General features: G+C 39.2%; 1 protein-coding gene across 1 annotated transcript; it reads right to left on the bottom strand.

Annotated features, from left to right (window-relative positions):
* Positions 1–2390: 2390 nt before the first annotated feature.
* Positions 2391–12727, bottom strand: LOC133896065 (uncharacterized). The gene is made up of 15 exons (XM_062336577.1): positions 12581–12727; positions 12250–12502; positions 11410–11773; positions 11109–11327; positions 9956–10091; positions 9589–9840; positions 9073–9353; positions 7892–7994; positions 6672–6800; positions 5581–5833; positions 5133–5496; positions 4829–5047; positions 4040–4175; positions 3245–3496; positions 2391–2965 (listed from the first exon to the last, which is right to left on the bottom strand). The coding sequence occupies exons 1-15, from the start codon at positions 12701–12703 to the stop codon at positions 2675–2677; spliced, it is 3375 nt and encodes a 1124-aa protein (XP_062192561.1). The 5' UTR covers positions 12704–12727; the 3' UTR covers positions 2391–2674.
* Between the last annotated feature and the right edge of the window lie 326 nt (positions 12728–13053).

Below are 13053 nucleotides of genomic sequence, written 5' to 3'. Positions count from 1 at the left end.
AAAGATTTTTGGAATGATTTCGTGAAGTATAGGGATTTGGAGGAAGCAAAAAAGATAAGTGAAGCAAACAAGACCAACTCCTAGAAGAACTTATACCCCCACAGAACCGGCTCGCACGGGTACTTTAGGAAACTTGACGAGTGGGAGAAGATGGAAGAAGACGTAACTAAAAGCGGTGTCACACCTGTGACACTTGAGTGGATTCCACGAGTGAAGAACTACCTGTATGGGAGAGGGGTAACTCTTGCGACTGATAGCAGGTTATGCTTCAAAAGTGAACGAGAATTGGAAGTCTCGAAGAAGATTTGAGATGCCCACGTCCAGTGTTCCTAGGGCTCTTTCCAGGCATACAGGGAGAACGACGAGCTAACCTTGGCATTGGGAAATAAGGAGCACACTGGTCACACCTGCGGCAAGGGTTTGAGGCCTTGGAAGGTCGTATTCGAACAAAACACCGACACTTACAAGAAACGAAGAAAAGAAAATATATCAGAAATGATGGCCATTCTAAAAGAAGAACTTGCAGAGGAGAGACGAATGACAGACGCAAAAATAGAAGCAGCTATGCAGCAAGCCAGGCAGCAAGCAAGGCAGGAGCTATTAGTCATCGCAGATAATGCTTTGGTGCCGATCCCTGGTGGTCCCCGGAGCAGCTGCACGTCCACGGGGCTTCCAGGAGAAGCCTTAATCCGTCACCCTGTGGACGACATCACAGAAAGCACACCATGCAAGCTTGTCGTGCCAGTCTTGGGTGTTCCCACCACAGTGGCTACGGGTTTGGCAGAGCAATGGGTGGAAGAGACCCTCTTCAACAGTCGTTCGATACCACAGGGATACGCCAGGGTACGCGTGGATAGTGCAATACATAAGTACCGTAAATGCAAGCTGGATTACCTTGGAGAGGCGGGGGAAACAAGGCTCTCAAAAAATGTAGGCCATTACATCCTGTGGTGCAAGCGCGTCATATTATTTAGCGAAGACACAGACGGGTCTGGGTCTAGTTCAGAGTCGTCGGACACACCCAAAGGATCTCCACCTCCTCCGCTGTCGCCTCCACAACCACCCAGAAGCTCTCCACCTCCTCCGCTGTCTCCTCCACAGCCACCCAGAAGATCCCCACCTCCGTCGTCGCCTCCACAGCCACCAAATCTCCAACCCCTTAGCTGCCACCGCCTATCCCACTTCAGAAGCCGGTAGCACCTGCACAAACTCGGAAGTCGATGTCATCTCAGAAATCTACTTCATCATAGCAGCGAGCAGCAGCTAAGAAGCGGCAGTCGGCATCTAAGAAGCCGCCATCTCCTCTGCCTTATGATAAAACTGATGAGGAAATCAGAAGGAAAGTGAATGCCACTGAACACTTCAAACATATTGAGCCAGAGAAGAGTGCTATCGATCCAGCAATAGTCGCCAAGTTTCTTGAAACTTTGGCAAGATCTGTGGACCCACCGCTAAAATCTAACTACGCGCGTATCATGAGTAAAAAATAGTTGAGGAATGCATCAATCAAGAAGGTAAAAAAACAAAGAGCGCTAGAACAACAAGAAGTATTAGAAAAAAAAACTTTCTAAATGAGGCCGGATTGACAAAAGAAGCACTTTATGACGAGTCCAAGGATGAAAAGGCAAAATCTAAATGTCAATTTAAGCTTGGCGAACTACTAGTCAAGTCCCTGTCGGAGCTAACAACCCAAATGCGGAGATTCCATGCCTGGTACTTGGAACAGTCGAAGGCCGATAGATGCATGTTCGCATTCCAATACAGACATTGTGATTTCCTCCACGGGGACGCCGGAGTCTGGATTCATTTCGATGAAATGTATCAACTGTAACACCAAGATGCCCTCAGAATCAGGAAGGGAATAAAATAAAGAGAATATGGTTGGAGATAGTTATTATTTTGTAGTACTTCAAGGTTTAGGACTAGGAGTTCGTGTATTATCTGTCTTATGTCTCCAGGAGCAGAGCCGAGGGATTCAGATCCCGGCGGTGACCAGTTTAGAATATTCTAATGGCTCGCCGAGGCAACCAGCAGGCGATGTCGGCTGAGCAGGTTGTTTATTTTTCTTTTTTCTTTTTTTTTATAAATGTGAGCAGGTTGGTTTACTTGGCTTGACTTCCCTGGTTTCTTCATTTGCTCCAGTACAATTCAAAACTACCACGAAGTTCCACCTTTTTTAGATAAACACAAAGTTTAGTTGTGAAGGTGGGCATTCCACGTTGATAGTTGATACAGCTCATGTGGATGGTATCGAACATATTTTCCATGAATTTGGATCACCACTTATGCTGTCATCATGCACCATTATTCTGTAATTGAAGTAGAGTTATTGTTTGGACACAGAGCAATGTATGGAAGGAAAGAGGTACATATTATCAATTACTGGAGGGTGCAACACAACACAATACATTTTATTTATTTATTTGCGAGGAAACACAATACATTTTATTTGATGGTAACATATTTCTATTTTCCAACAGTTCCTGCAAACAACAACTAGTACTGTTGTTACATGTTGAAAGGGAGCAAAATACATTTCTTTTGTAATATCACCAGGCCACATCCTTGAACATGACTGGTTCTTATTTAAGAAGTACAATATAGTTGGCAATTACTTATACGTCCTTTTAGCAAGCTTCATACAGGTATTCTTGGTAACGAAGATGAGCATGCTTCATATTGGTATTGGATCCACATAGAGCAATTTCACCGTATCTTTGATCGTATGGGAAACAGTGTATGTATCAGCTGTCTTGTAAATGTAATCTGTAGTTCTTGAAAAGTCAAGAATTGTCCGTGGCACGACCTTTGGTTGTTCTGTCAATACAAGGGATTGTTGTATCATATCCTTCCATGTATCTTCAGTAACTTCTTTCATCTCTTGGCATGCATCATGCCATGTTGTTCCATGCTCCTTCATGTAACACTGAACATTGGAGACACAGTGCTTCTCTGTTTGCTCACGCTGCAAATTGTGGCAGTTAAAACGATGTTAGGAATTTTTATTAACAAAATTGCTAGTTTGATATCCCAAACTCTGTGGATGCATATGAAAAGTTTTATGTATGGAGTCGTGCCCATCTTCATTCACTAAAACCGTGGAACGTTGTCATGAACCTACGTGATCTATATGCCTACGAACAGAATCCGATATATGCATGAGTTAATTCCAGAGGTTTAAATGAGTTCAAATTTATAAATAGTTTCTGCATGAAATTAAACTTGTTTAAGGATAGAGGAAGACCTTGGTTGATACAATATCATTGGTGAGCCGTACAAATATACCAAAAGCCTTAACAAATTGAGCGTCGCTCAAAACCCATTCGAGGATCTCCTTTGTTATTATATCGCCCATTCCAACAAATGCGGCACATAGCACCGCGACACCCCCAATGCTTATAAGTGAAACTTCAAGGTGTTCGCTCATTGTTTCTGGCACATAACCGTCATCACGCCATTTTATTTCCTTCATGTATGCCTGAACTAATTGCTTCATCTATATTGAAAAGAAAACGTGTCAAGTCATTTTAGAAGCTTATATAGTTGCCAAATGATATGCATTGCCTAAATAGGATTAATTGAAACGAAGAAAGTTTGCATGATTTGTCATGCTTGTACTTGATAATTTCCTTTGTTAGGAACACCTTTATTAATTAATGTATTTATGGGAATATACATCAGAATTTTTTACTAGAATAAGGCCTTCCATGGAAAGCTCAACACCCACATGTAGTCAGCTAAGAATATTGAATAACTTATGATCGTTCAAAGTATCATGCATAAAGGAATCCATTTTTTTATCTGGCATACAGATTTACCTAATATTCTATTATTACAGAAATGTGGTTCTGTTTTCTCTTAATGTCAGTAACACATATAATTCTATTCAAAAGGACATAACATTTCTAGAGCTATATCATTGTGATTATATCTTGGTAATGTTCAATCACTATATATTTATAAGCGGATATGTATTACTTTTCATGTACGTGTATTTATAAACAATAAACTGTCAGGGAAGATCAAATAGAATACTTACCGCTTCTTTTAAATAAAACACACGGTAGCTCTTATCTGGTCCTAACTCATGCTCAAATGAAGAAAATGTCTTCAATAAATATAAGTAGAAATCCTTCATGTATCCTGGAAGGAGAGATATTGCACCTTCATCCCATCTGCATTTTATTATGTTAGAACAAAATCCCTATCTTAAAAGTAAATGCTAAAGGTTACAACAGAAAATATTTCTTCTTTTCAAAGAAAATCAAAAGAAACCATGTCTAGAAATATGGGAACTGAATTTGCTTTTCCATTTTTTTTAGTATGGTTACTTCCAATAATAATAATATACTCCTGTGTTATGTGACTTCCTTTCAATTTTAGCCTTATTTGACAATTTGATTCTAACTTTTTCCAAACACGATTATTGGCGGAACACATGAATGATTTATGTTGTTCCTTTTATAACTCTGGATTATTTTAATACTTTCCCTCGTGTTCTTCCTTCCACTGTAAATATTATAAATTATGTCTCCAAAATTCGTTCTAGGCTTATTCTTATGTAATTCCAGTCCCCTTCCTTTCTGTTATGAGCAAGGCATAACATGGCCAGCTACAACATCACAACAAAATTCAGTATGTTATAAACGACATATCTACAACATATATGTCATTGCATCATAGTTAAGACTTCAGTTTCTTTCTTTTCATGCTTAAATAAATCAAAATTATGCGACCGTTGCCAACATTTATTAAATAGTTATATGTCAGATATATATATATTTTTTGAAACACAGAAATCATTGGACGCGCTCAAGAAAGTCGTTACCTGTCAATTGCTTCCGCAAGCAGCATACTCTCATGAGTGGTAGCATATGTGTCAAGGGTATCGTCTAGTATTGTAATAAAAGCAACAATCTTCGTAAGTATAATTCGAGAATGAGAGTATTGAGGATTGTAGCATCCCCCGCTCATCCAAAAATACACCTCTACGATCCGATCCCTAACAAAACTCAAGTTTGATTCGACGCTGAGTTCCTTCCACCACCTACAATGTACACAAGAACAAATAAATTGCCATCATGATTGAAATGTGCACTTTAGGTTTCCAAGTGGGATTTGAATAAACTTACAGCGTGACCTCTTTTAGCTCCGTGCAATAAAGAATTTGCGTAAGGTTGAAGTTCAGTTTTGCGAACTCCAGTATTGTTTCGTTTCGTTTAGGCTCCTTTTCGTAAATAGGAATGTAGTTCCTCATTTCCAAAATTCCAAACCTTCGGATAAGAGGTGTATCAAGGGCAGAAGACACTTCCTCTGCGAGTGGTGATTCCAAACGTTTCAATCCATCTTGAAGGCATCTTCTAGTGAAAGCAATTGCCTCGTCAAGCAATGTCTCTCCATGAATCCTCGTGTACGCTGCATTGTATAAGCTTAACAAGCTTCCAATATCAGCATCAACAAAATTCCCTTCTTGATCTTTAAACTTCAGAAATACATCTGCATAAATATTTGAGACAACGAACATTATTTGTAATACATTCTCAGATGTAATATAGCTCAGTATCTATGATAAGGACTCACCGGATGGCACGTTATAGCCACTTTTACGCAGAAGATAGAATCGGCGCGAAACAAAGTCCAGATTACCGCCATCGTGATTGGAGTTATAAACAACGTGCAACAGCTTGTTTATCTCATCCTCGTAGTGGTGGTCAAGACCAAGTCGCTGCAGCGTGATTATAAGGTCCACCATTTCTGGCAGATCGTTTAAGCCTTTGATTATCTTCCTCACTTCTTCCCTTAGCACTCCAGCCCTTTCCCGCATTTGAGATTCCTTCAGCAAAGACAGGCAAAGGGTATTACAGCTTCCTGTCTTGTGAGTGTACCTAAGCACATCTGCCCCGGCCGATTATGCCCGCAAAAGTAAATTAGGGCCATGTCTGGGAAGGCACCTCCTGAGCCCGAAACAAACCAGGCCTGGCCCGACCACCCAAGTATGGCACAATAAGCATTTCTTTAATTTGAGCCATCCATGGATTTCATCGTGGCTTCTTTCAGAATTTTAGCAAAACACCCCCTCCACTTAGAAATATATATACATATAGAATGATTTTTAATTTGTGTCTCAAACATCCTCAACTTTGACTAGATTTGTGATATGAAAAGTAGACGTGATATGAGAAAACGTTTTTCACAAAAAGTATATTTCGTAAGTTTTGGTAACATGAAATTATGGTAATTTATGGTTAATATTGTTTATTGCAGATCATGTCCTGTACATATAGTCTAATATATCCATAAAGAGTAAATTGCATTGTATGTATAGCAACTTGCAATGTGGGTGCAAGTGAGTCCTAGATTTGAAAAATGCTCAAAGGAGTCACTGATCTTGATTTGTGGGACATGCTTAGCAAAAGAAACAAAACACACGGGAACCATCTCAAGGTGGGATTGAGTCGTGGAGTTACCATTCTACCCACTAGGGTATAAATCCTAGTACTTTCTTATTTACAGAGTGCATTTAATGTTTTAAGCATGTATCTATCTTTCTTTTCGAGAACTGTAGGATATCCACGCTTAAGCATATGTATCTATAGTGGTATGTGTATTCTGGACGTGTGATAGTGCGACACATTGTGGATTATATGAGTGTGGTGTGAGCAAAATACTACCTTTGCTGAAGTCGGCGGCTGGTAAGAAAGGAAGAAATCTCCCCACAGAGTCGGGTGGAAGGGGGCAGGCTTCCTCATTTCCTCATGGTGGGAGCGAGGACCATCTGCACACGCTGCCGCCATTCTACTCTATCTCTCTCTCTCACTCTCTCCCCGTGTTTCCTTTCTGCTTTGGGTACGAGATGGCACACACATGGAAGCCTGATCGTGGGGCTATTTATGCCTTTGGTTCAGCAGATACGAACAAGGGTCTAAGCTGCCGTCTTGCCGATTGTTGGCGTAAACGCAACTTGTGACGAACCATTTCTTCAGAAGACAACTTCCATATGCGACCACCGTTTTCTCCAAAAAGAAAAAAAAGAAAGAAAAATGTATGTCCACAATACAACATGCAGCGGACTTTTTCCAAGTTACTTGATCTTTCAGGAATAGTATGTCCACTTAATGAAGCCTCAAGACACATGGTGCGAATATTATGTCCAGTCCGCAGCACATGTGAGGAATATTACTGTCATTACGTGAAAAAATATTTTATCCTTTTAACTTTTTGCTGACTTAATGTTGTGCAGGGATCTGACCCAATCTCTTGTTTTGACTGGCAGGGAAACTAATTCATTCTCCATCGCAATGCATGGGATTATTGTGGCTAATATATAATCCGGTAATCTGTCTCCATCGAAGCAAAGCAAGTCCAAGGAGCCGACCTACAGGGACAGCTCATGCTGCGAGTTGCCAGCCAATATCTTAATTAAGAAGACGACCTGAGCATGCGACCATCAAAAAGTACATGGCACATGCTTGGAAGATGGCATCACTTATGCGTTTGTGTCCGTAGCCGTCACTCCTTACATCAAACTTGAGTAAAAATATACAATGATTCTTATTCTAGTGCTGCTGAGGTGAGAAAAAAATAAAAGAAAAATAAAATAAAAATAAAAAATATTTGTGGCCGTATTGACGCTTGATGACACTTGATGCTATTGTTATCACTAGTACTTCTGTAAGTCAAGTCTTGTTGTTGATAGTAGGGTCTTTGATCTTCTTCTTGTTGATCTTGTCGGAGATGTTAAAGTTGGTAGTAATCTTTTTATTCTCTTTATTTTTGAGTTTACTTGTATTAATAGGACTTGTGGTAGCATATGTTTGATCGAAACTTATGTATCTATAGAGTTGTGTTTATAAAACTTAGGTAGAATATGATCAAAGGGTTTGGACTTTACTTTGTCAAAGTCTTCTTCCGGTCTCTCCACATAATACAGGTCCTTGGGTTCCTCTTCGAGCGCTTCCTCTTCTAAAATACGCAAATTATGATGAATAAGTAAACTACAACAATAACAACTCAAATCCAAATAAATTTAAACAAAAATTCAAATTAACAGTAAAAATTACTAAACTGATGTTGTTGGAAAGATGTTGAATTTAGACAAAAGAATCGTCAAAATCAAAGTTGAAACGGAGGAGGAACAGACATTGAAAGGTTTGCTGGAAGGTTAATTCTAGAAAAAAGAAAAAAGGAGAATATTCTTTAGAAAAAGGATTTTTGGATTTTATAATTTTTTCTTTTGAAAATTCAAAAAATGATGTGTCACTGATTGGTGGGGCCCATGGTCAATGGTAAACTGTCTACGATGGATTGGGATTGTAGACTAAGGCTGAGGTGGCATGGTTGGTCACGTAAGCAAATTTGCCGGATCGGTAGAGATCGAAGAGGTGCCGGCGGTGAAGAAAATAAGGACCAATGGCGGTGGTCTTCACTGGTCTGGCCTCGATCTCGCTTCCCGTCGACTTCCGAGCTGAGAGGACAGCGACATCCGGGGTTAGGTAAGAACAGAGGGGCTTGATTTGGGGAAATGGGCATGGCTAAGAGATGAGAGGGAGCGATGCTGACGTTCATCAGGAGGAATTTAAGAGTTCCTGGGCAAGAACTTGATTTGGTGGAATCAGGCAAGAAGAAGAATACTTCCTTAAATAGACCATTTAAGCTATAACCAAATTAATTCCCCAAACGATCGAAAGACCAAACATAGTTTTTGGAACTCATGTGGATGGTATATATGCAGCAAACTATAATAATGAACACCTGCTCATAATTTTATAATATCTGCCATTGTATCACATTTTCTGCACCAATCAGAAGTTGTAGCAAAGATTGAAAAACAGAGCAACGTATGGGACAAACGAATAATATTACTTGAGAGGCTAACACAATACATTTAATGACGCAATGAGCAGCTGACACGTTTCGTACTTTACCTAACGTTTCTTACTCTACCTTAACTTCTATAATTTGGTGAACACGAGTCTGGCAGCCGCCACTTTATTTAATACAACTGAAAGTGGTAAAAGATTGTATTTGGAGTACTATGGTAGTTGGTAAATGGGTGTTTTCAGAGTTTAGAACAGTGGCTCCACATAGAGTAATGCTATCATATCTTTGATAGTATGGGAGAAAGTGAATGCGTCTGTTTTCTTGTACATGTAGTCCCCAGTCCTCGCAAAATCAACAACCGTCTGTGCCACAACCTTTGGCTGTTCTGTTGGTGTAAGGTAGAATTTCATCATATCCTTCCATGAATCTTCAATTAGCTCTTTTATCTTCTCACATGCATTGTGCATTGTTGTCCCATGCTGCAACATATAACATTGGACAGTAGAAGCATGGTGCCCTCCTATTTGCTCACGCTGCAACACGAAGAAATATTAAATAGATTTACTAAGTGTGTGTAATAATAATGTCTTTCATTAGTGAGGTACTTTCCTACCACACTTATTAAATTATTTACCTTTATCATGCGGTATTTGGTTACAAGATTATATTTGATGGTGAAGTTCAATTTCACTAAATAATGTAGCAATGCTAAGGTGCGTAATACACATAAAGGTTCTGCACATGTGAAAAGTAAAGATAGAGAAAGACCTTTGTTGATGCAATATCATTGGAGAGTCGTACAAATGTTGTGAAACACTTGAGAAGTCCTGGATATGTCAATAGCCAGTCAAGAGTTTCCTTTGTTACGATGTCACCCATCCCAACAAATGAAGAACATGCTAGTTGAAAAGCTCCGACAGTTGTTCTTGAAATTTCTAGATGTTCGTTGATTGTTTCTGGAACATAATGTTCATCACGCCATTTTATCTCCTGAGAGTATCCTCGGACCAACGTCTTCAACTGCATTAGACGTACAAATATGTGAATTCATATTATATGTTCAAATAATGTGAAGCCATACTGATTTTTTGAAGAAAGGTCTACAATGGATATTAACATCAAATACAATACTTGCCAATTCTTTGAGATAAAACACCCGATAGCTTTTGTTTTCTCCTAGTTCATCCTCACACAAATCAAATGTCTTCAATAAGTACAAGTAGAAATCCTTCATGTATTCTGGAAGTAGTTCAGTAGCGTTCGCCTCACACCTGCATTTCACAATCCATTGAAAACATTTTATAGCTAAAGTGTGTCTTATGCAAAGTTTCGAATCAAAATCAAAAAAAATTGTTGTTGGGAATCTATATTCCAAAATTGTTATTTTCTTTAGTAGTAGAAATATATTTTTTAGCAACAGTAGAACTAATTTATATGGAACTCTTACAATCATTTGCTTTAAACATTTTCATTGATGAGATTTTTTGTAATTACTAATGAATGATATGATTTATTTTTTTAATATAGAGTAGCCCATTGTCAGTGGGCTTGGTTGTGGTGCAGGGGAGCTAGGGGAATGATTTTCAGGGAGAGGGAGAAGCATCTCTGCCAAAAGAGAGGGGAATATTAGGCAAGGGAGGTGCAGAGCTTAGGAAGCTACGCCTACATGTCTTGCTCTCGAGTGCGAGGCTGTGTGAGAGATGTGGATGTAAGGTGCAGTGGCCCGAGCTGGAGGGGATAGGAAGGATCCCTTTGGAACAATAAAGGAGAAGGTAAAAGGCGTGTAAAAGATGAGGGAGGAGACTTGGATGTGAGGAGAAAGGCTAGTTTATCCTTGGTGGTTGCACGGATGGAGCTAGCTTTATATAGGCTAACAAGTGTCTTTAATTTATAGATAATGGAGCTCCCTTAATTCCTTACTCATTCACCCTTTTGTTTTGGACCTTTCGTTTGGCCTGAAGCTCTGCCACTGCTCGCTTGGTTTTGACAAACAATTATGTAATGTCTAGCATTTTGTAGCCTTGACTCGACTTGTCCCCTAAGACCTCTACTCATAACAATCCTATCCAAATAAACAAATTACTAGAGATAATATCCTAAATTAACCTAGATATTAAGATACTTAAATAAGAGGCAATCTAATCTGCTGCTGCCTGTGAAGCCCTCACCATGACAGATGTTTTCATATGCAACAAATGACAAATAAATGCATATAAATTTAACAGTGAGGATGGGGTAGAAGATAAAATTAAAATATCATTATTAGATTACAAAGGAGACTCTCGTACCTGTATATTGCCTCAACAAGCAGCATTCCCTCCTCAGTTGTACTGTAGGTATCCATTATGTCATCTAGTATGGTGATATAGGCTGTCATCTTCGTGAGTATAACACGTGAAAGAGAATATTTGGGCTCAGGGCATGCTCCTGTCATCCAGAAATGCATTTCCACGATTCTATCTCGAATAAAACATAAATTTGTTTCAACATTAAGCTGCTTCCACCACCTGTGATGACATAAAGGTAAATATATTGTGTAATTGACTTAACTAAAGAGAATTTTAGAATTCAATGTTTAAATTAACTTACAGTGTGACCTTTTTTAACTCCTCACAATAAAGAAGTTGAAGAAGGTTGAAATTGAACTTTGCGAACTCTAATATGACCTCATTTCGTGCAGCCTCCCTTTCGTAAATTGGGATATAATTTCTTGTTTCCAATATTCTAACCCTTCGAAAGAGAGGTGTTTGAAGGGCAAGAGATACTTCATCTGCTAATGTCGATTCCAAAGAGTCTAATGCAGCTTTAAGTTGGCCTCTAGTGAATATAATGGCTTCATCAAGTACTTTCTCCCCATGTGTCCTAAGGTATGCTGCATTATATAAGCTCAAGAGACTTTTTATATCATTAGCAACAAAATTTCCTTCCTTATCTTTAAACTTTAGAAACACATCTGCAAAGTCAAGCAAATAAGGAATATTAGTTGTTTAGCTCCAAAGTACACAAATCAAATACACAACACACATCAAAGGTTTTATTGGACTGGGAACATTTTACCATGACTTCAATTTAACTTGCATATCTTGGGATTTGAGCAGTTGAAAATATATAGCTGATGGTACATCAGTGCATAGTAGCTATGGACATACTGATATACATATTCATAGAGATCTACATGTCGATAATAAAAACCACTTTATCCTTTTTACGAATGACCCCTAAAATGGCACTGAAGTCATCGAATGAAGCATGGACATCAAAATAGAATAAAGCATGATAAACAGTATTATGATGTTGGTTAATAACGTTCAAAGCTTCTTAGTATATACTTTTCAGTGCCCTTTTTTGTGGTTTAATTTACGTAGTAAGTAATAACTGTATTCTATGATTGTCTTTTGAGCATTTTTCCTACTAGCAAAAAGGCCTTACCAGATGACACATGATAGCCGTTCTTTCGTAGAAGATAAAATCGCAGTGAAACTAAATGCAGATCTTTATCGTCGTAATCAGAATTGTAAACAAAGTTTAACAGCTCGTCGATCTCATTCTCGTAGTGATTATCCAGTCCAAGCCGTTGCAGTGTGATTACAAGATCCAGTATTTTTGGTACTTCATTTGCGCCCTTCAGCATCTTCCTAACTTGTTCTTTTAACACTTCGGCTCTTTCTGCCATGTATGCACGCTGCACATGACAAGCAAGTATACCAGTCAGTTTTGTGGATCAGAATGTCATATACCATCATTCTGATGTCGATGTTACCTGATGCGCGGTGGGTGGTTGGAAAGTGAGGAAGAAATCACCCCACAGACTTGGGTGAAAGGTCGGAGACTTTGGCAGCCCCTGAACATCCTTGACGGAGCAAACTGCAGACGTAAGCGCCATCTTGTCGATATCGATCTTAGTTTTCTTTTTTCTTCCTCTTGCTGACCTCTGTCGCATTGCGGTACTTATAGGCTAGGGAGAGCAGCAAAATTACGTTGCTCGGCAACCGCGCCTCAGCATGCAGGTACAAATTGCATAGTAGTCCAATGGTGCATGAATGCAGGTAGCGACGACGGCTGTACTACGAGTATGCAATTTCCCGGTCCACGGCACATGCTTGGAGACTTTTATGAATGCCAGTTGATCTGAGATTAATGCCAGTCCGATCTACTTATGTACGACTTTTACCTCTAAAATCAGTCATTAGATAAATAGATCATTCCAACTAATATTTTGACCTCCTTTAATTA

Source organism: Phragmites australis, chromosome 16 (assembly GCF_958298935.1).
Source record: "Phragmites australis chromosome 16, lpPhrAust1.1, whole genome shotgun sequence".
NCBI classification, from domain to species: domain Eukaryota; kingdom Viridiplantae; phylum Streptophyta; class Magnoliopsida; order Poales; family Poaceae; genus Phragmites; species Phragmites australis.
This window is presented reverse-complemented; position numbering and strand designations above follow the sequence as displayed.